The sequence below is a fragment of the Pezoporus wallicus genome, unplaced genomic scaffold (assembly GCF_028554395.1).
Source record: "Pezoporus wallicus isolate ANWC-B61680 ecotype Strahan unplaced genomic scaffold, APGP_CSIRO_Pwel_v1 scaffold_3294, whole genome shotgun sequence".
Lineage (NCBI taxonomy): Eukaryota > Metazoa > Chordata > Aves > Psittaciformes > Psittacidae > Pezoporus > Pezoporus wallicus.
Window position 1 is genome coordinate 3,048,161 of NW_026635478.1, and position 19,535 is coordinate 3,067,695.

Sequence of the window (19,535 nt, forward strand, 5' to 3'; positions counted from 1 at the left end):
ATTATAAGAAAAATTGTGAAGGTGGTTTACAGTGAGGGCAGCTACACCGTGCACAGTGCATCCTTGCATTTGATCCTTCAGTTGTTCTTATAACAAGTGCACGAAGTTGGTTGTGCCTGAAAAAATATGTTCGTTTGGGGGTTTTGCGTGTTTTTTGTTTGTTTTCTCTCATTGAGACTCAGTTGTTCTGTCACCTATTTCTTCTGTGAATTCATCATTGTTTGGGTCAGTTGGATGGAATGGAAGTTTAGGTTGGGTGACATGAAGTACTCATGCACCTGCCTGCTGTCTTGGTTCGCAAAGGGGAATCCCAGCTTGTGATATGTCAAAATGCTGGTAGAGTGCATGATGCACTGCCCTACAGTGTGCACCTGTATCCATGCATCAGGTGAAGCTATGAATTAGTTATGGATTATTAGGATAAATTAATAGTTTTAAATCATGCGGTTGTTTTACATTGAGAATGGTGAGGAATTGAAGAATCTTTGTTTTGGATTTACCTTTATTTCACCATTTTGAATGTTTTGCCTCGTTTCTCATTTCTGCGCTGGCTGTTTCCTCCTACCTTGCCAAGTGATTAGGTCGTCATCATTTGGACATATCGTTGCTGGTGTACATCAGCATAAAGACCGTTATTGACTGGGAGGGGAATTTCTGAAAACAACACATTGCCCATTCAGATTTCTTTCTAGGATTAGTTCCAGGTTTCATGGAGCTAGTGTCAGTAGCATTAATATTACCCATGAAATTCAAACAGGATGAAATCAAAGTTCTCAAACTTATATTGAATGTCCTGTGTTGCTTGTCTGAACACTATTACTCTTAATATCCTGTACTTTTCTCATTTATTACATTTTAACTTGAAATGAAAGTTTCATTGTGGGTGACTTTCTTTATTGTCCTGTGGTTGTTAATTTTTCTATAAAAAGTAGTTCAGTTTTAAAACAACTGAACAAACCAAAGTTTGTACAGTTGTGAACTAAAAGTTTATATTTCAGATATGGTTAATCATGATGATTTGTTGTATTATTGATACTACCCAGAATAGGTGTATGGGTTGTGTTTGTTTTTTTTTTTTGCATGGATTTTCCAGGTACCTTTTACAGTTCAAATGCTGATACAAGGATTTCTACAAATATGCAATGTTACATGGACATGAACTTAAATCAGTAGCTGCTTATTGAGAAATAAGTTTCTAAGTACTCCTTACTTGGTAGCTGAATTAAACAGTAGTTTGCATACCATCAAGCTGGAGAGGAACAGGTTGGACAGGGCCTACCAGGCTTGATTTTTAAACCCTAATCCTTCAGACACTGGAATGCTGTTAACATTCTTACATGGTGGCTTTTCCAGGCTTCTCAATAGAGTTAAACTTTCACCCACAGCAGAGGGCACTTCTGATTTAATCAAGGCTACACAATTTTCCAGCTGTGTAGAGAAGCTCCCTTTCAGATTTCTACAAGAGAACTTGAACATGCACATCCATTTTCTTCATAATATTTCCACAATTAATTTTATAAAGTGTCTCTTCAGTTTTCAGAGTTTTAACACAAGATTGTTTTGCACTGATACTAGAGAAGGTTTAACGCTGGGAGTGAATGAAATGATGCAAAAAGCACAAGGTTTAAAACCAAATAAATTAGATTTGTGGTTACCTTAAACTCATTAGGATTGATTTTATAGTCCTTTAGCATGTAGAGTTTGCCCCATGGAATAGCTGCAGAATAAAATCTCAGAGAGCTGGAAATACCTCCTGCTTTGAATACTTCACAATCCTTGTTTCTGTCAGCTTAATGAAAAATTCCTTTATATAGGGATATTGGCCAATGTCTAACAGCTGTTTGGTCTTGGGCTGCCGAGTTATTAATTGTATGTTTTTTTCCACAGCACAATTCTTAAAGTAAAATTAACATATTGTTATAAAATGTCACATAGTGTAATAAAATAATTAAGGAATTGTATGTTCCCGTATTTTATTTCCAGCTATGTTCTCAACAAAACACTTAATACGTAACAAGCAAGTATGTACTTAAGATTATCTCATTGTATTCAGACTCAGCTCCTCATCTGAAACTCACAGTCCCCATAATTAAGACCAACTCCACTTGAATGTACTTGCAGTTAAACCTGGTTGTGCACCTGAATAGTCCCCTTAGAGCTATAACTGATATTTCTGATTTTGAAGTTGAGTATTTTCAAGATTAAGATCTGTGTAGCAGGATACCTTCCTGTTTTATAATAACATTTTCTTAAAACTCCTGCTTTGGTTCTTCATTTAGTAGCACAAATTTGAGTCACTCAGCTGACATGGAAAATGGAGGAATATCTATGGAGCTAGAGCATTTAGTGTATTTCTGCATTGCTCTGTGGAAGAATACTGAAGGTGGGGTACTGCAACAATATGCTGGAGTGAATTGTTCAGTAACTCATATAACTTTTTAAGAGGTTGTTTAGTTTATCTGTTACTGCTTTCAGAAAATAAGTCTATCTTTCCAGTTTAATATTAATCAGATTATTTGTCCTGATTTCTAATGGCATCAGATCTATGGGAAGGAAGGTGTGCATGAACTTTAGTGTGGTTCATTTCAGTCAAGCTATAGAGGTGTCTAAAATAGGTTGCTCCAGGTTTTGTGAGACTAAAGAGCTGTGAAGAGGAAACAAACTCCATTTGTGTCTTGAATATGGAAAAAGCTGTGGAATGAATGTAGGTATTATATAGACCAGACCATTACCTTATAAATGTATATAATACAGTGGGAAGAGCTGTAATTCATACAAGCAAGCACCACATGTAATCAGAAGGACATTGGACTGATTAGTCCCAGTGCTCACTGGATTATTTGTTAATGCCTTTTGCTGCTTTTGTCCTTGTTATCATGATTTGATAAACATCATCTTTGTCACAACAGAATCTTGTCTTTGCCATTTGAATAGTAATGACTTTCTCTGTTTTTCAAAGAAGTACTTTAATACAAATTACATACTAGTGAGTCGAGTATATGACAAATAAGGCCATAATTGAAAATAGTATTTCTGCAGATTTCAGTATATTTCCTGATGTGTTATCTGTTGTGGTTTAAACCCAGTCAGGTAATTCGTTCGCTCACTTCCCCCTCTTTCTTGCCCTCCCCCTGCCCCCGGAGGGACAGAGAGGAGAATCGAAAAGAATGCAACTCCCACGGGTTGAGATAAGAACAGTTTAGTAACTAAGGTATAACACAAATCACTACTGATACCACCAGTGATAATAATGATAAAGGAAATAACAAGGGAAGAGAATACAACACCTCAGCACCAGCCAACCGATAACCTGCCCCCCTCAGCCCAACCAAGCACCGACCGATACCTCCTCCAGCCCTGCAGTCTCCCAGCCCTTCCGGCTAACTCCCAGTTACATCCTGGGCATGACATGATGTGGTATGGAATACCTCTTTGGTCAGTTTGGGTCAGGTGTCCTGTCTCTGCTTCCTCCTGGCTTCCCCTCCTCCCTGGCAGAGCATGAGCCTCACAAAGTCCTTGGCCAAACCAAAACATGGCTATCAGCTCTGTTCCCGAGCCGAAAGTCAAAACACTGCACTGCACCAGCTACCAAGGAGGAGAAACATGACTGCTACTGCTGAACCCAGGACATATCTTAGGTTTATTTTACTATAGATTGAAGAAATAGTGCTCTTCGTACCTTATTTGAAAGAAAGAATGAAGACACATCCTTAAATGTTGCTTTTGAATATACCACATAATGCTGATTCCAGGAAATAATTTTTTCTCACATTCTCTCTTCATCTTTGCTCACACTGATAAGGAAGATGAATGTCTGTCTCTGTTTTGCACTGCTTGTTTCCTGTATTCGTTCTTTCTTGTGTATCCATATCAGAGACACAATTGTATAAATGAACATAGGCTTCAGAACTTCTGTCTGGCAGAATAGGCAAGTCAGATTTTTTGAAACTATGCCAACTTGACAAATTTTGAAATTATGACAACTTAGGAAACTATGGAAGTACACACTAAGAGGAAGATGAACTGAGTTGTAAGCTGCCACCATCCTTTATCTCATAAATTTACAAGGTGAAACTTCTGTGTACAGTTTTGTTAAAGCATAAAAAGGTGGTTTCTTATTTCCTTCCCTTGCATCATCTTATTAATACTTAAACTCATTAATACTTAAATCATACACATAGTAATGTCAGTGGGTAAAATACTGAATTTTAAGCTTTGACAAGCACAGTATAGGAAAGAACACATTTTTCTTCTGTATATAATACACATCTGTTCTTCTTCTGGTCTGGAATCTTAAGCAATCCCTCTCTTCAGAAAATGTGCAGTTCCATGAACACTGGAATTCAAGTATCCTGTTTTCTTTTAGATTTGGTTTTCTTTGTTGATTGATATTGATATAGCAGGTGTGAACCTTTCCCATCATGGGAGCAGTTTACATATTCTCTGCTTTATTCAATTACCTGCTTTTAAGAAATGGTTGAATTTCTCAGATCTAATGAAGAATGATCAAGAGATTTAGAAGTTTTTGAGGAGGAGTAGAAGCAATGACACAGTGAGGTGGGAGTCAGTCTCTTCTCCCAAGTAACAAGTGGTAGGACAAAAGGTAATATCTTCAAGCTGTGCCAGGGGAGATTTAGATTGGGTATTAGGAAACACTTCTTCACTGAAAGGGTGGTCAGGTATTGGAACAGGCTGCCCAAGGGAAGTGGTGGAATCACTGTCCCTGGAAGTGTTCAAAAACCATGTAGATGAGGACCCCAGTGATATGGTTTGTGGTGGTCTTGGCGGTGCTGGGGTAATGGTTGGACTTGATCTTAAAAGTCTTTTCCAATTGAGTTGACAGTGTGATTCTATGGCGTATAATCCCCAGGCATGCACATGCAAATAATTGTATGCAGTATGGATATGTATAATTGCAAAGCCCTTGTGTAGGTGTTACACTTTTCAACATGTGTCTTGTGTTAAGAGAAATTGTGAAACTTTTTTTTTTCTTGTCTTTGTAGAATAATACATTGGGGCACAGTTGAGACAATGGAGTCCATGCTGAATAAGTTGAAGAGTACCGTTACAAAGGTAACGGCTGATGTCACCAGTGCAGTCATGGGAAATCCTGTTACCAGGGAGTTTGATGTTGGCCGACATATTGCCAGTGGTGGTAATGGTCTTGCTTGGAAGATATTTAATGGAACTAAAAAATCAACAAAACAGGTGGGTGGCCAAGTAAAGACCTAAGTTTATAGCTTAGTTTGTAAGCATTAGATAACAGCCTATTAGGTAGCAGTTGGTAAGTGTCATTTAAATACAAAATCCAACTGGGCAGACCAGTGGTAAGGGTAGTACCATAAGTAAAATGAAACGAAGAACTGAACGTCATTTAAATATAATGTCCTCAACTACACAGGTGACAAGCCTTCACTGCTGGAGAAAGAAGTGATTTTGCATTCATAGCATACCATTCCGGACCAAAGTCTAAAAGAATAAAGAAGCTTGTTTTAACATGAATTGGTTACAGTATCAGAGTATCACAGTATGCTAGAGATTGGTTCCCCAATTTATTTACCTTCCAGCTTTTTTTTTTTTAATTCTGGCAACAGGACTGGCTTTTTACAGTTGAAAATAATCATGAAATATACCATCATTTTTTTTCTCAGCAGCAGAGCCTGTAGTTTTTTGCTCAGCTTAGTTGTAAAGCTAGCAGAATTAAGGAGATAATGGTTTGCACTTCAAGACTGCTGTAGTTGTGTTTAACTTTTATTGTGGTAGTCCTAAATATATTAGTGTTAGGTAAGTCAACTTTCTGTTGTTTTGATTGTGCATACATTAGCTTCGAAAGGAAAGCTTCCTACTATTTGAACTTTAAAGGCAGATTCATTTTAGAACTGAAATAGTTGTATTATATACCTTATGGCGGAAACAAATTCATAGCAAAAACACTGACAAGCTTCTAAAAATAAAGCCCTAAAAAGCTGGAGGAAAAATTTTTCTGGCAAAAGACCAGAGTAATATTGGAATGCTTTTCAGCATTTTAGTTCAAAGACTGTTTTGCTTTGCACAGTGGGAAGCTTTGGTAAAACATGTGTTTGCATATTGAGTTACATTTGAGTATTTATTGAAAAAATGCATGAGTGCCTGTGGGTAAAATAGAGAACAAAAATGAAAGGGAAAACAAACAAAGTTGCTAAAATCAAGCACTCAGTTGCTACCTTAAAATTTCCCTTGCTTTTATATTCATGACATAGACTTTAACATGATCACATTTAATGTATTTTTTTCCACTACATCATTCAGTTTACAGGATAGATGGTGAACTGTAGTATTTAAATATTTTGGGTTTGGTTTGGTTTGTTTTTTTCTTTTCTTTGTTGTTGTTCTGTGCCTAGTCTGGGGTATTATTCCCCACACTGTTCAAAATGTCATTGAAAATAGAAGGATTTGAGTTTCTGCAGTGTTCATCACAATAGTTCTAGAATGTTTTACAGGTATTGTTAACATGCTTTGTCAGTATGCAGTGAGGTAAATAGGAAAAGATTGCTATTTCATTATCGTTACATTTCCAAAGCTTTTGAAGGCTTTAACTTAGTAATACTTTCTAGTTTTGTTTTCATCTTTTACGACACACAAGCCCAGTGAGAATTTTTTCTGTCCTCTTACACCCCCCCCCCCCTTTTTTTAGCAGTTACATTGGCTAAGATAGGAGCAGGATTTTTGCATTCTCTTTGGTTTATAAGGTGTTTATGTGGGTAAATAAGGAAATGTATTTTAAACTGTCAGTGTGTGTTTCAAATTGCTCTGTGTTTAATAAGAAATGCGAGATTGCAAGTGGACTTGGAGGCTGTGGTGGGTGGACTCTGACCAGCAATAAAATACCCACACAGCTACTCAATCATTTCCACACCCCCAGCAGGCTGAGGGCTGAAAATAAGAAAAAAAGCAAGAAAACTCCTAGGTCAAGATCTGGATAGTTTAATAGGTGAAGGAAGGCAGGAGGAAAACCAGGTAAAGCAAAGGAAATTGTTCACTACATCCCACAGGCTCAAGTTAGTCTCCAAACAACAGCCACCTTTGAAGCCAAAATCCCCTTCTTTCTCTGCTCTAGTTTTTACCACTGAGCATGATGTTATATGATATGGAGTAGCCTTTTGGCCAGTTTGGGTTGGCTGTCCTGATCATGTCCCATTCCAGTCTCCTGCCTACCCACAGCCTACTTACTGTGGGAGCAGAGTAGGAAAAAATGAAAGCCTTGAGGCTCTGCAAGGACTGTTCAGCAACAGCGAAAACAGTGGTGTGTTATCAGTACTGTTTTAGCCACAAATCTAAAACACAGCACCTTATGGGATGCTATTAAGAAAGTTAAATCCAGCTCAGTTGGACTCAGTACAAAGGAAGACTGCCTAAAGAAGCTGGAAATAGGAAACTGGGGTGTTTAGTGATTAAAAATACAAGGATAAAAAAGCCTTATGAACCTTATTAGTGAATACCAGGTCTTTGACACAGGAGTCAACAGGATTCCCATAAAATACACAAGCACAATCAAACAGAACTGTTTGACACTTTTCTGTTCAGTGTTTAAAAGTGTTTTAGATGAGTAAATGTGATTATAGCCCAGTTAAGTCCATCCTGTGTGTTCCTTGTTGTGGACAATGATGCTTACTACTGTTGGCACAGGTGACATTCATTTCCTTGTCAAAAGCAGTGTAGAACTTAAACAGTGATATTTTTTAGGTGATTCATGTTAAAAATCTAAATTCTTGACAGTAACAACAGATGTTTTCTTTAAGGTCTTAATCCTGGCAAATATTTACACAGTACACATCATAACATACAGCTGTCTCAGTAACATCACTGAGGTTTGCCTAATATCACTTTGAAGTAAATGAGTACCATAGAATCATAGAATACCTTAAGATCATCTAGTTCCAACCCCCCTGCCATGGGCAGGGACACCTCATGCTAAATCATATCACCCAAGGCCTTGTCCAACCTGGTCTTGAACACTGCCAGGGATGGAGCATTCACAACCTCCCTGGGCAACCCATTCCAGTGCCTCACCACCCTAACAGGAAACAATTTCGTCCTTGTATCCAATCTAAACTTCCCCTGTTTAAGTTTTAACCTGTTACCCCTTGTCCTATCACTACCCTTGGCTTAAACATGTGGGAGATGAGACAGAAGGTGCAGATGGTCTTATGTTTGTGAACAGAACTGAGATTTAAATTTAGATCTCTTGAGTGGTCAGTCTAGTCCTCCAAATACTTGTCTATACTTACTAGCCCAGCATTACCAATATACTTGTTGAGACAAGAGCATGTAGAACAAGGTGTGTATACTTCCTTTCACATAATGAATGAAAATCTGTGTTGTTAATGGTAAGGATTGTTTTGTCTACTTTTTCCACTTTCTTTGCGGAGACCAGTCTTATTTTTTTTAAATATATTTTAGGTTTTTAATGTTAATTTTACATCATGAAGTCAGAATTATGCAGAATTAAATAACGAGTAGTCATCTGCAGGACGAAGTTACTCTTCCTTCAAACCTATGAAATGGAAAAAAAAAACCCAAAACCAACAAAGTAGAGGCTTCTCTAGAGCTTTCTGTGGAGAGAAGTGGTAACTGTGTAGCCATAGCAGGCCTTCATCTTGGCAAGTTTCCATGGAAGTAATGGCAGGAAGTTGAATCCCTATCAGCTATAGTCAGTAGCCCTCCTTTTTGGGCTGAGTAACTCGAGGCTTGAATTCTTGTGAAACAGAAAAGGAAAAACAGAAATAATGTGTTCATAGTCAGAATTTGACAGGTCAGTTCACAAACCATAATACCATGAACACTTTTAAATGTTTCCCAGCATGCTATATTGTTTCAATAATTAATTGTGCCTTGAGAGTGTGTTCTGTGGCCCATGACTCGAGTATCTCTTCATTCTTCTGTACAATTATATCTGGTGACATAGGGGAGTTAAGATACTATATTGTTGATATAGCATTCAGCATATAAAAATCAATGTTGATTATAGAATTGAATTTCAGAATGCCATATTTTGAATTACTAATATCAAACGACAATTAACATTTTAGTGTCCATGAGCAGAGATGTCTGTATCAGACGTTACATCAAAATGAAAGTACTGAAAGCAAGGTGTCACACAGCTCAGATTATTTTGATTCTTGACACTCTACAGTAACTAAGTCTACAAAATCAATGTGACAGAAAGAATTTTCATACCTAGAATACTACAATTTCATATAAATATTTATGGTAACCTAATTTTGTATATGTAAAAATTCAGTCAAACTTCAGATAAACCATGAAGGATTGCAGCAAGCACCAACAGAACTTATATATAGCCATTGTAAAATATTCATACGTTAGCTGATGTCACATTCTATGCAATTTAAAAATTAACTTTGTGAATTCTTTTGACTTGTTGTTAAACAGAAGTGCTTTCAGAAGCGCTGTATTAATTTGAAAGTTTGTTATTGGTCACATATTGCTCAATACATTCACATTTTGTAATGGAAAATGTGTAGTTTTTTTAAATAGTGGGTATTGCGTGTATCTTTCAACCCCTGTCATTGATTCTTGCCTGCCTTGTGCCAGTGTTAATGTTTGATCCATCACACTTGTTGGAGTTGAAGCAGGGAGCTGCAATGGATAGAAGCAGGAAGAGTGTACTTAGCTGAGTTAGCTGTAGATATTCACCTGCTAGTGGTTTAATGAAACAGGTACCAGCTAAAAAATATAAACCAATTTTTTTCTGTGTTGGACTTAATTTCTCTTTTTATATAAATAGTGTAACTGTTCCTCTGAGGTTGTAATTAGAATAATGGTTATAGAATGTGCAGTACAAGAGCCTAGACTTCCTCGTGGGACTGAAAATTGTATTTTCATTTTATTTTGTACTCGTTTCTAACCTTTATTATTATTTATAACACTGTTGTAGGAGTACAAGAATGTTTGTTTCATGATTTTTTTTTTCTAATTTCCTTTCTTCTTCAATTGGTTTGTTTGTTTTTAATGGCTTCCAAGATGGGGATGTAATCTGATTTTTTATTTCACATCTACTTTTGTAATTTCAAAGTCTCATACAAATTTATTAGTTTTCTTTAGCTCCATTTGCAGAGATTTGATGGAAGAACTATTTTCTTTGGTTTTATTGTCTAGTGCATTTCTGGGACTCCTTTTTACACATATGCAAGCATTAAAAATTCTTAATATTTTATCATGGTCTTATAAACTGATTGACTATAAATTATGTTTCATGAATGTCTAGTTTAATATAGATTGTACTTCTTTGGGGCAGATTGCTGAAACAAGGCCTAGTTTAATAAAGCACCACTTGATATATTAAATGCCAAACAAATGCACATCTGCTCAAAATATTTTAATTGCTCATAGTTGATGTAAATGCTTTCGTCTACTTCAATTTAAGCTGATATATGTCCTGTGGATCTGCTGCTTTGTTACTGTGTAGGTAGTAGTTATAGTTCATGTATTACTGTTAATAATACATGTTAGTACCTTAACTGTTAAAATATATGTCCTGGAGGTTCTGTACAGTAACATGTGATTATGACTGGGACAAAGTAAGGACAATATGTATATATACATCAAAACACTTACTGCATTTGTGAGATTGTACTGTTTATTCAAAAAATGTGTATGCAGTTGCGTACAGGCTTGGTTTTTTTGGCTATGTGATATACTGAGTGAATTTTGTTGCCTATTTCTAGGAAGTGGCTGTTTTTGTCTTTGATAAGAAGCTAATAGACAAGTATCAAAAATTTGAAAAGGATCAGATTATTGATTCTCTAAAACGAGGTGTTCAACAGCTAACCAGGCTTCGGCACCCTCGACTGCTTACTGTTCAACATCCGTTGGAAGAATCCAGGTAAGCTGTAGAGAACTGACTTTCTTAATCATTTTTTTGTTATTGGATGTACAATATCTGGAATATTCAGCACATATCTCTGTTGTGGTTTAAGCCCAGCCGGGAACCCAGAGCCATGTAGTCGCTCGCTCACTGCTGTGACTGGTGCTGCTGAACCCAGGACAACATCTGATGAGATTCAAGTTCACTGTGTTTACTTATGTGAGAACAGTATTCACCCCACCCTCAGATTTCACCCCCTGTCCCCCAAGCCATAGGATGCATTTCTGGTGTGAATCTACTGCATGATCTTACAGTTGCACCTGCAAAGCTACACATGACCCTTATAGCATGAAAATTTGGTAGTTCAATTAATTTCACTTTTAAAGAACTCCCTGAAACATTTTTTTCTTTCAAAAGGTTGTTTATACATTTGTTCCATTTATGGAACATATGTATAAATGTGTGACTGAAGATTTTTAGTAAATTGTGTGTTGTGGCCAATATGTTCAGAAGGTCCTCAGATGCCAATCAAGGGAGAGAAAATTCAGTGTGCTCTTTGTAGTGCTTATTTGATTTATTTAAATTTGGTCATTAGGCAATAAGTGGGTTAATTAGTCAAGTGTAGTGATAACAGCACACTAAAATCTAACAAAACAAAACCTGAAAATAAAATAGAAATCTGATCCTACTGAGGAAGATCATGAAGGTTTTAGAGGATTTTTCCAAAGTAGTTTCTCTGAATTATAGCCTGCTGAAGAGTCATGTACATTGCCTTTCAAAATTGTACATTTTTGACTGCGTCTGTTAACCTGCATTCTTCCAAATGTACTGGCTTCTAGGAGCTGGGAATACTGTAGGAATGCTTCTTCATCTTTGTGTCACCTACTTCGGGAAGGATTTCTTGGATTAAATGACACTTGCATATTCATATATGTATTTCCTCACGTATTAAACACATTTTACATTAACAAGGGTTCCAAGCTGTCATTTCACCTGTTTCAGTATGCCCCTCACAAAAGCCTAGAGGATCATTAGTTAGGTAATTGAAGACAGCTTTGAGTACCCTACAACAGTACGGACTAAATTGCGTAGGGTCACCTCAGTCATAGTGTGTGCAAGTGAATTCTGGAGTATACCCCAGACTTATTAGTTAATCGAGTATTTCAATTGACTCAGCAACTAGATCTTTAATTATTTTTCCTCTGAATTCTGCACTGCAGTAGGAAAGGCTAAGATTCATATCTTGGAGTGTTAAGAAAGCTTTAGTGTTTTTCTTGTGAAGAAATTGAGCCTTTTCAGTAAAATTAAGAGTGTAGTTATGTCAGAATTCTCATTTGTGATATTTTAGTGATGCCCTGTGCTTTGTTCTAGTGGTGGTTCTTTCTATATTCATCATCATGCTCAGCTACTGGTAGAAACACAGTTGTGCAAAACCTGTCCAGTTGCTTGCTGTGCCAGAAACTGATGTAACGGGTTTTGGAGAGGGTTCATAAAAGAAAAATTTGCTGTGTAACCTTGTGCAAGCATGCTGTAAGATTTCTTTAGAATTGCAGGTCTTCCCAGAGTGTTTATTCTTGAAGAAATCCGTCATGGGCTCCTGGCTAGACTGTACCTGGCCTTTTTTTATGTCTCCAAAGTATCATACAGTTGTGTTGAACTGCTTGCAACTTACCCTTTGTTCTGTCTTGGTGGGGCAAAGTGATACTTGATGTACCTGCACTGCTGAAGTAGATGTAGCAAGAAAGGCCATATGTTTAGGCCTTAGTGTGTAAAGTGGTAGCTTTTCCACTATTAATAGAATGTTTGTAGTCCCAATTATTGGCATTCCATGTAATTATATTTCATATAAGTATATATTGCACATATTATAATGTATAAATTTTTACATGCATTTATATAACAAATAACTCTTCATTTATTCTAAATATTTCATATAAATACATTTACTTACAACTGGTCTTAAATTCCAGTGACAGCACAGATAAGTAATATTATTCTATATTTAACTTCATGTTGGAGAAAAGGATAAAAAAAGCCAAATTATAAATTCACTCATAATGTCACTACTACCCATTAAAAATAGGAGCAGTTTGAGGAGTCCCAGATACTTAATTACTAGATATTCCATCTATTGCAGTTTCTCCCAAAGCATATGGTTTTTTAGCCATTTTAAACTTGTTTTCTTTTTATTATGTTACTCTGAACTCCATTTTGATATTATTCAGGGAACTGTTAAAGAGGCTGCACAGTGTGGCAGACATCAGCTTCTGCAGTGTTCAGTTGCTTTAACTACACTTGCCCTATCCTTCCATTACTCTGACTTTAGTCCTTATTTATTTAATTTGCTCCTAAAGTGAAAAATAAACTGCCATGTTCTTATTCCCTCAAAACAACAGCAATCAGAGCAATTTTGAAGCTCAGTGTTAAAACCATTGCACTTCATGTGTAGAAGTTTGCTTCATCTGTGCTTTTCAAATACTGTTGATGCAAAAATGCATAAGCAAGATACGTAGTTTTTCACGAAGAAAACAGTAGATAAGATAATTTAGAAAACAGTCACTTCACATGCAAACTGCAGTGCATACATCAAGGTTATTTGTGTTTGTGCCTCTCCTATTCATTTGCAAAGTAAAGGAATATTCAGGTACTACCTTACGTTTTCTTAATTATGTTTCTGATCATTGTCTGACCACAGTAAGTATTGCTTCAGTCGGGGATGTGTCTGTTTTAGGCACAGCTAAAAGCCTGATTTTAGTTTTAGTAATAGTGTCGTGGTTTAAACCCAGTCAGCCATAAATCACGCAGTTGTTCTCTCACTCCCCCCCTTCTTTCCCTCCCCCTACTCCCAGAGAGAGCGAGAGGAGAATCAAAAAGAATGCAACTCCCATGGGTTGAGATAAGAGCAGTCCAGTAACTAAGGTGTAACACAAATCACTACTGCTACCACCACTGATAATAATGATAAAGGAAATAACAAGGGAAGAGAATACAACACTTCACCACCCTCCAACGGATAACTCGTCCTGACCGAGCACAGACCGATACCTAGTCCAACCCTGCAGTCCTTTAGCCCTTCCAAGTAACTCTCAGTTACATCCTGGGCATAGAATCATAGGATCATAGAATCGTTAGGGTTGGAAAGGACCTTAAGATCATCTAGTTCCAGCCCCCTGCCGTGGGCAGGGACACCTTACGCTCAGTCATATCACCCAAGGCCTCGTCCAACCTGGTCTTGAACGCTGCCAGGGATGGAGCATTCACAACCTCCCTGGGCAACCTATTCCAGTGCCTCACCACCCTAACAGGAAAGCATTTCCTTCTTATATCCAATCTAAACGCGTGAGGCTTTTCCTATCTGTCTATGGAGTGCTTCATCCGCAGGTTCTCCTTGATCGGGTGGTCTGTAACAGATCCCCACAGTAATGTCTCCGATAGCTATGTTCCCTTTAACCCTGACCCACAAACTCTCTGTGGACTGCTCGCCTGTCCCCAGACAGAGTTCCATACTCTCCAGCCTATCCCTAACATAAAGGCCAACTCCCCCTCCCCGCCTGCCAGGCCTGTCTTTTCTAAAGAGCCTGTAACCTTCCATTCCAACACTCCAGCCATAGGAGCCATCCCACCATGTTTCTGTGATGCCTATTATATCATACCCCCTTAGACGTGCACACATCTCTAATTCTTCTTGTTTGTTCCCCATGCTACGGGCATTTGTATAGAGGCATCTGAGCCGAGCTCCAGCTGAAGCTGGCTCATTGGCTGGAGTGGCTGGGATATCTCTACATTGCTCTGAGCATTTATTATAGGTTCTGGCAACTGACTGGGTGTGTTGGGATGGAATGATGCCCCCTCCCCCAACACATCTAGTTTAAAGCCTCCTTGACCAGTCTGGCAAGCCTCTTACAAAAACTGCTTTCCCTTCTTTATCAGACCAGCTCCACCAGCCCCCACTAGACCTGGCCTACAAACTTGGGTCCTGTGTTCAAGGCACCCAAACTCCTGACTATGACACCACCCTTTTAACCAGTTATTAATCTGGCTAATCCTCCTAGCTTTTTTTAGGTCCTCCCCTGTACCCTGGAGAATTGATGAAAAGACAACCTGAGCTCCAGAGCCCCTAACCAGCTCCTCCAGGGCTCTGTAGTCCTTCTTTACGTTCCCCAGGCTGCTACTGTCTATATCCCTAGCACCCACATGTATCACCAGGAGTGGGTAATAGTCCGTGGGACTTACTAGAGCAGGCAGCCTCTCTGCCACATCCCTGATCCGTGCCCCCGGTAGGCAACACACCTCCCTTGAGACAGGGTCTGGCCGGCAGACGAGTGCTTCTGTCCCTTTCAGTGTAGAGTCCCCTACTCCTACGACCCGCCGCTTTTTCCTAGCAGCACCAGTAGAGATCTTCTTTACCAGTGCATCAGCCCGCTGTTCTTGGCTCAAGTGCGTTTCCTCATTAGCCCCCTGCAGGACAGCAAAGCGGTTCTGCGTGGGGACAGGGGATTTAGGGGGAAGCCCCTTGCTTTTGGTTGTCATTTTCCTTCTTTTTTTTTTGTTTTTTTTTTTTTTTGTCACTAATTCCGAGCTTCCCAGGTTAATGACCTCCTTCTTTCATTCATGAGGTAGAGGTGAAGCTCGAGGCCCCTGCACAGTTTGGGCCAGGAGCAAGCATTCTACCCTCTGCTCCAGTGTTGAAGGCATCCTCTCTTGAGGATGTGCTGTGGTATGGAATACCTCTTTGGCTAGTTTGAGTCAGGTGTCCTGTCTCTGCTTCTTCCTGGCTTCCCCTCCTCCCTGGCAGAGCATGAGGCTCAGAAAACCCTTGGCCAGGCTAAGCATTTGAGCAGTAACTAAAAACATCAGTGTTATCAGCACTGTTCCCAGACAGAAAGTCAAAAACACAGCACTGCACCAGCTAAGAAGGAGAAAAAATGACTGCTACTGCTAAACCGAGGATACTATCCACCCCTTATTCCATGCCATTAACGTCATGCTCAGATCCCACATTTTCAATATACCATCACTCTTATCTCATATATATACTTACATCTATATCCACACATACAGAGAGAGAGATCATTCCTTAATGCATGGACCAATCCCCGTAAACTTGCTGAGTCCATTCGGTCCATGATGTTGGGTTCCATCTCTTATAACAGTCTTTCAGAGCAGGAGAGGCTGTGTGCAGTGTTCACAGTAGTGAATAACCTGGGCAATAGTGTCCATTGCTAAGTCCACCCGTCGATCATGAGCCCATATGTATGTTTCATCTCTGCTCTGATGGCCTGAATTGTCATGGGCCCACCAGGCTCAAAATAATTCACTGTCCCCTTCAGCAGTTTCTGCAGCTTGTTGCTGGGGACTCCATACAGCTGCCTTCCATCTCTGACACTTCCAAAGCACTGGAGGGGCCCAGTATACTAGATACTCGCTCATACTGTCCCACACACCCTGCCACTCATGACTGTCCAGCCTTGGGGAAAACCTCTTGGTCCTCCTATATTGTCATCTGACCCTAGACAAGACCCAAACCCGATTCTGCTTAACTCTTGGAATCAGACAAAATGGTGGTGGGTAAAACACAGTCTGTATGTGTGCCAACATGGTGATCCCCATCACAATCAGCAGGCAGGTCCCAAGGAAACCCAAAGGCCATCCAAAACCTTCAGAACTCTCAAACGATGCTGCTGTACTTGTCACTGGGGCTGGTGTAGCTCCTGTGCTTGCCGGCTCTCTCACCACCAGGTTCTTTTTTCCCGAGTCCAGATCTTCCTCCTCTGCCTTGCTCAATTCTTAGTAAGAATTGTTTAATTTTTCCTGGATCAGGACAAGAAAAGCATTGTTTTGTAAGTCTTTTTATGAAGCGTTGTGTGCATTGTTAGTGATATATTTGGATGCTGAAGAATAAAATTTTTTTTGAATACTTCAGATATTTATATATTTCTCTTTAGTATAAATCACTTATAAGAATTCAAAACCTGAAATAAAAAATATTTTTAGATAACACCTAAAAAGTAAAGTGTAGGTGGATGTTTGTGTGGTTCTTTATTCACAGTAAAGAGATATATTACATTTATTTGCAAGAAATATTTCTATGTATATCCTCTACAGGGATTGCTTGGCATTTTGTACAGAACCAGTCTGTGCAAGTTTAGCTAATGTTCTTGGCAGCTGGGATAACCTACCTTCTCCTTTACCATCTGACATTAAAGAATACAAGCTTTATGATGTGGAGACCAAATACGGTTTGCTTCAGGTAGGACACAGATTGTCCTTATAATTTTCTTGCACTTTTGGTATTAATGATTGTTTTATGAAGTTTGTAATCTGCCAAAGTTTTGTCTGCCTATATTAAGTCAAATCAGGAAGTGAGAGATGATGATGCCCTGATCACTCTAGGTATAAAAGAGGATGAAGGCTGGAGGCTCTCTAATTTTCTACTGGTTTTGCTTATTCCAGTATGGAAAGTACAGAATCAAATTAATTTTTATTTTCCATATATGTGGAATATATGTGTATGCTACAGCTGTCTCTCCCATATGTAAATCTTTTCTTTACCTTCTGTTGAGGAACAGTAGTAGCTCCTAGGTTTTATTTATTGAATATGTTGATCAACTTTGAAAAGCGTTGTTGTTCTTATGCTGTTATGGTTAATCAGCATTAGTAATCCCATCGGCTGATTACCCATCTGTGTTTAATTTCACTCCTACAAAACTTTTAGGACATAGCCTAAAATAATAGTGAAGAATTGTTTCTTAGTTAACTTCCCAATTAAACCATGACCACAGAAATAGAATTTTTGTAAATGTCTTGCAGGATATGTGGGGAAATACTTGACCTGAAATAATAATCTTTTATTAACAGGTTTCTGAAGGCTTGTCATTTTTGCATAGCAGTGTGAAAATGGTCCATGGAAATATTACTCCTGAAAATATAATTTTGAATAAGAGTGGAGCATGGAAAATTATGGGCTTTGATTTTTGTATCCAGTCAACAAATCCATCTGAGCAGGAGGTAATAGATCTTCACATTTATCATCATTAGATTTCAAATTCAGAGCTTTGTCTGAAACCGGTTTCATGACCTTGCATTTCAGTAGTAAATAATTTATTTAATATCCACTTCTGTATTTTGTTGGCAGGAAGTTTGAACATATGGCACAGGTCTGGATTGAAGTGCTGCCTTTGGTCATCACAGAAAAAAGAGCCTGAGTTGGCTCAGTGGAGTCAAAATAGTGACGGTTTCAGACAGAGGCTGAAGCCTGTGCCACTTCTGCTCACCTGCATGTTGGATGGTGTGCAAAGCTACCTAGTCTAGTCTCTTGCATCCACTTCAATGCCTGGTTGCTACCTCCTAAAATGAATTCCCATTGTAATTCATGTTTCTCACTTACAGCAGCGCTTTGATTTTTACATTACACTTCCCAGCTCTAATATTCAGACTTAACTGCATCAGCTAATCACTCTAAGCTACAGACAGATTCTTAACTGTTGCCTTACTCTGTTTCATTCATAATTGAATTTGAGTGCATTATTTTTTTGTTGCTGCATGAGTTTCTTATTTAAAATCTTCTTTAAAAATCCCTAATGAATGTACTTTCTTTTACTTCTCTTGTAGCCAAAGTTCCCTTGTAAGGAATGGGATCCAAACTTGCCTTCCTTGTGTCTTCCAAATCCTGAATATCTGGCACCAGAATATATTCTGTCTGTGAGCTGTGAGGCAGCCAGTGATATGTACTCTCTAGGAGCTGTTATGTATGCAGTATTCAATAAAGGGAAACCAATTTTTGAGGTCAACAAGCAGGATATTTATAAAAGCTTTAGTAGACAGCTGGATCAGGTATTTGTTCTATTTGTGACTATTATTTGCTGATTTTCATATTTAAAAAGTTATTGGTTTAAAATAGGTTTAAAAATTTAGAATACAATACCAGTGCTCCGACACAAAAAAATCCGATATGTATCCTAACGTGCATGCTGTCTGTGTAACAAGAAAGAGGAGTGCTAGCAAAATGTAGGAAATAAAAATATATGTAGAGAAGGTTACATTTATCAATTTTGTAAACTACAAGTTTCATTTGTCACCTGATTTCTCTATAAACCTGTTGAACGCTGGTCTTCTGGAGTAAGTACTTTGCCTGTTGAGAAGGGGTGTGAAACACAAGGCAGTAAATGACCTATGTAGGACTGCTGAAGATGGCTGAGTTTAGAGCCATTTGATTACTTGACATTGCAATTGGTATCCACTTAGCTATCGGTTCTTTCACATTCTTTGTGGACTATGAATATTAACAGAAGACAGTTACTTGGATCAGCTAATGTATGTTCACATGCAAGTTTCTTTTGCCATAATTTCTTTGGGAGCCTGTTGCCTTGGTTGTATATACTGTGTTTTAATGTGTGTAGACAACACCTCAAATAATGACGTGTGCCTGCTTAAAAATACTGGGTTTGTGTTCTCTGATAACCTGAACACAATGAGAAGTTGGAAATAGGGGAATGTGACCTGAAGCAGGTAGGCTGTTGCGAGATAGAAAGAAGACCATGAGGGATGAGAAGCAAATGGGTTAGAAAAAGAGGGAAAGGAGGCATATCGAAGGTGTGAGTAGAGAAACATCAAGAGGACAAAGTAGAGTACAGTTGTATATTGGAAATAGTTACGTGCAGGATTTTCTAAC

At 38.4% G+C, this 19,535-nt stretch overlaps 1 protein-coding gene across 3 annotated transcripts in view; it reads left to right on the top strand.

Annotated features, from left to right (window-relative positions):
- The window catches only part of SCYL2 (SCY1 like pseudokinase 2), a 34,124-nt gene that overhangs the window by 709 nt on the left and 13,880 nt on the right, over positions 1-19,535 (top strand). For 2 of the 3 annotated variants that reach the window (XM_057425461.1, XM_057425477.1), the window contains exons 2-6: positions 5,004-5,208; positions 10,725-10,882; positions 16,970-17,114; positions 17,723-17,872; positions 18,476-18,697. In XM_057425461.1, coding sequence (XP_057281444.1) covers positions 5,032-5,208; positions 10,725-10,882; positions 16,970-17,114; positions 17,723-17,872; positions 18,476-18,697 — 852 coding nt within the window. In that variant the 5' untranslated portion in view covers positions 5,004-5,031. Of the gene's footprint in view, positions 1-83; positions 106-5,003; positions 5,209-10,724; positions 10,883-16,969; positions 17,115-17,722; positions 17,873-18,475; positions 18,698-19,535 lie in introns of those variants that run through there. The other variant, XM_057425470.1, reaches the window with a different exon arrangement.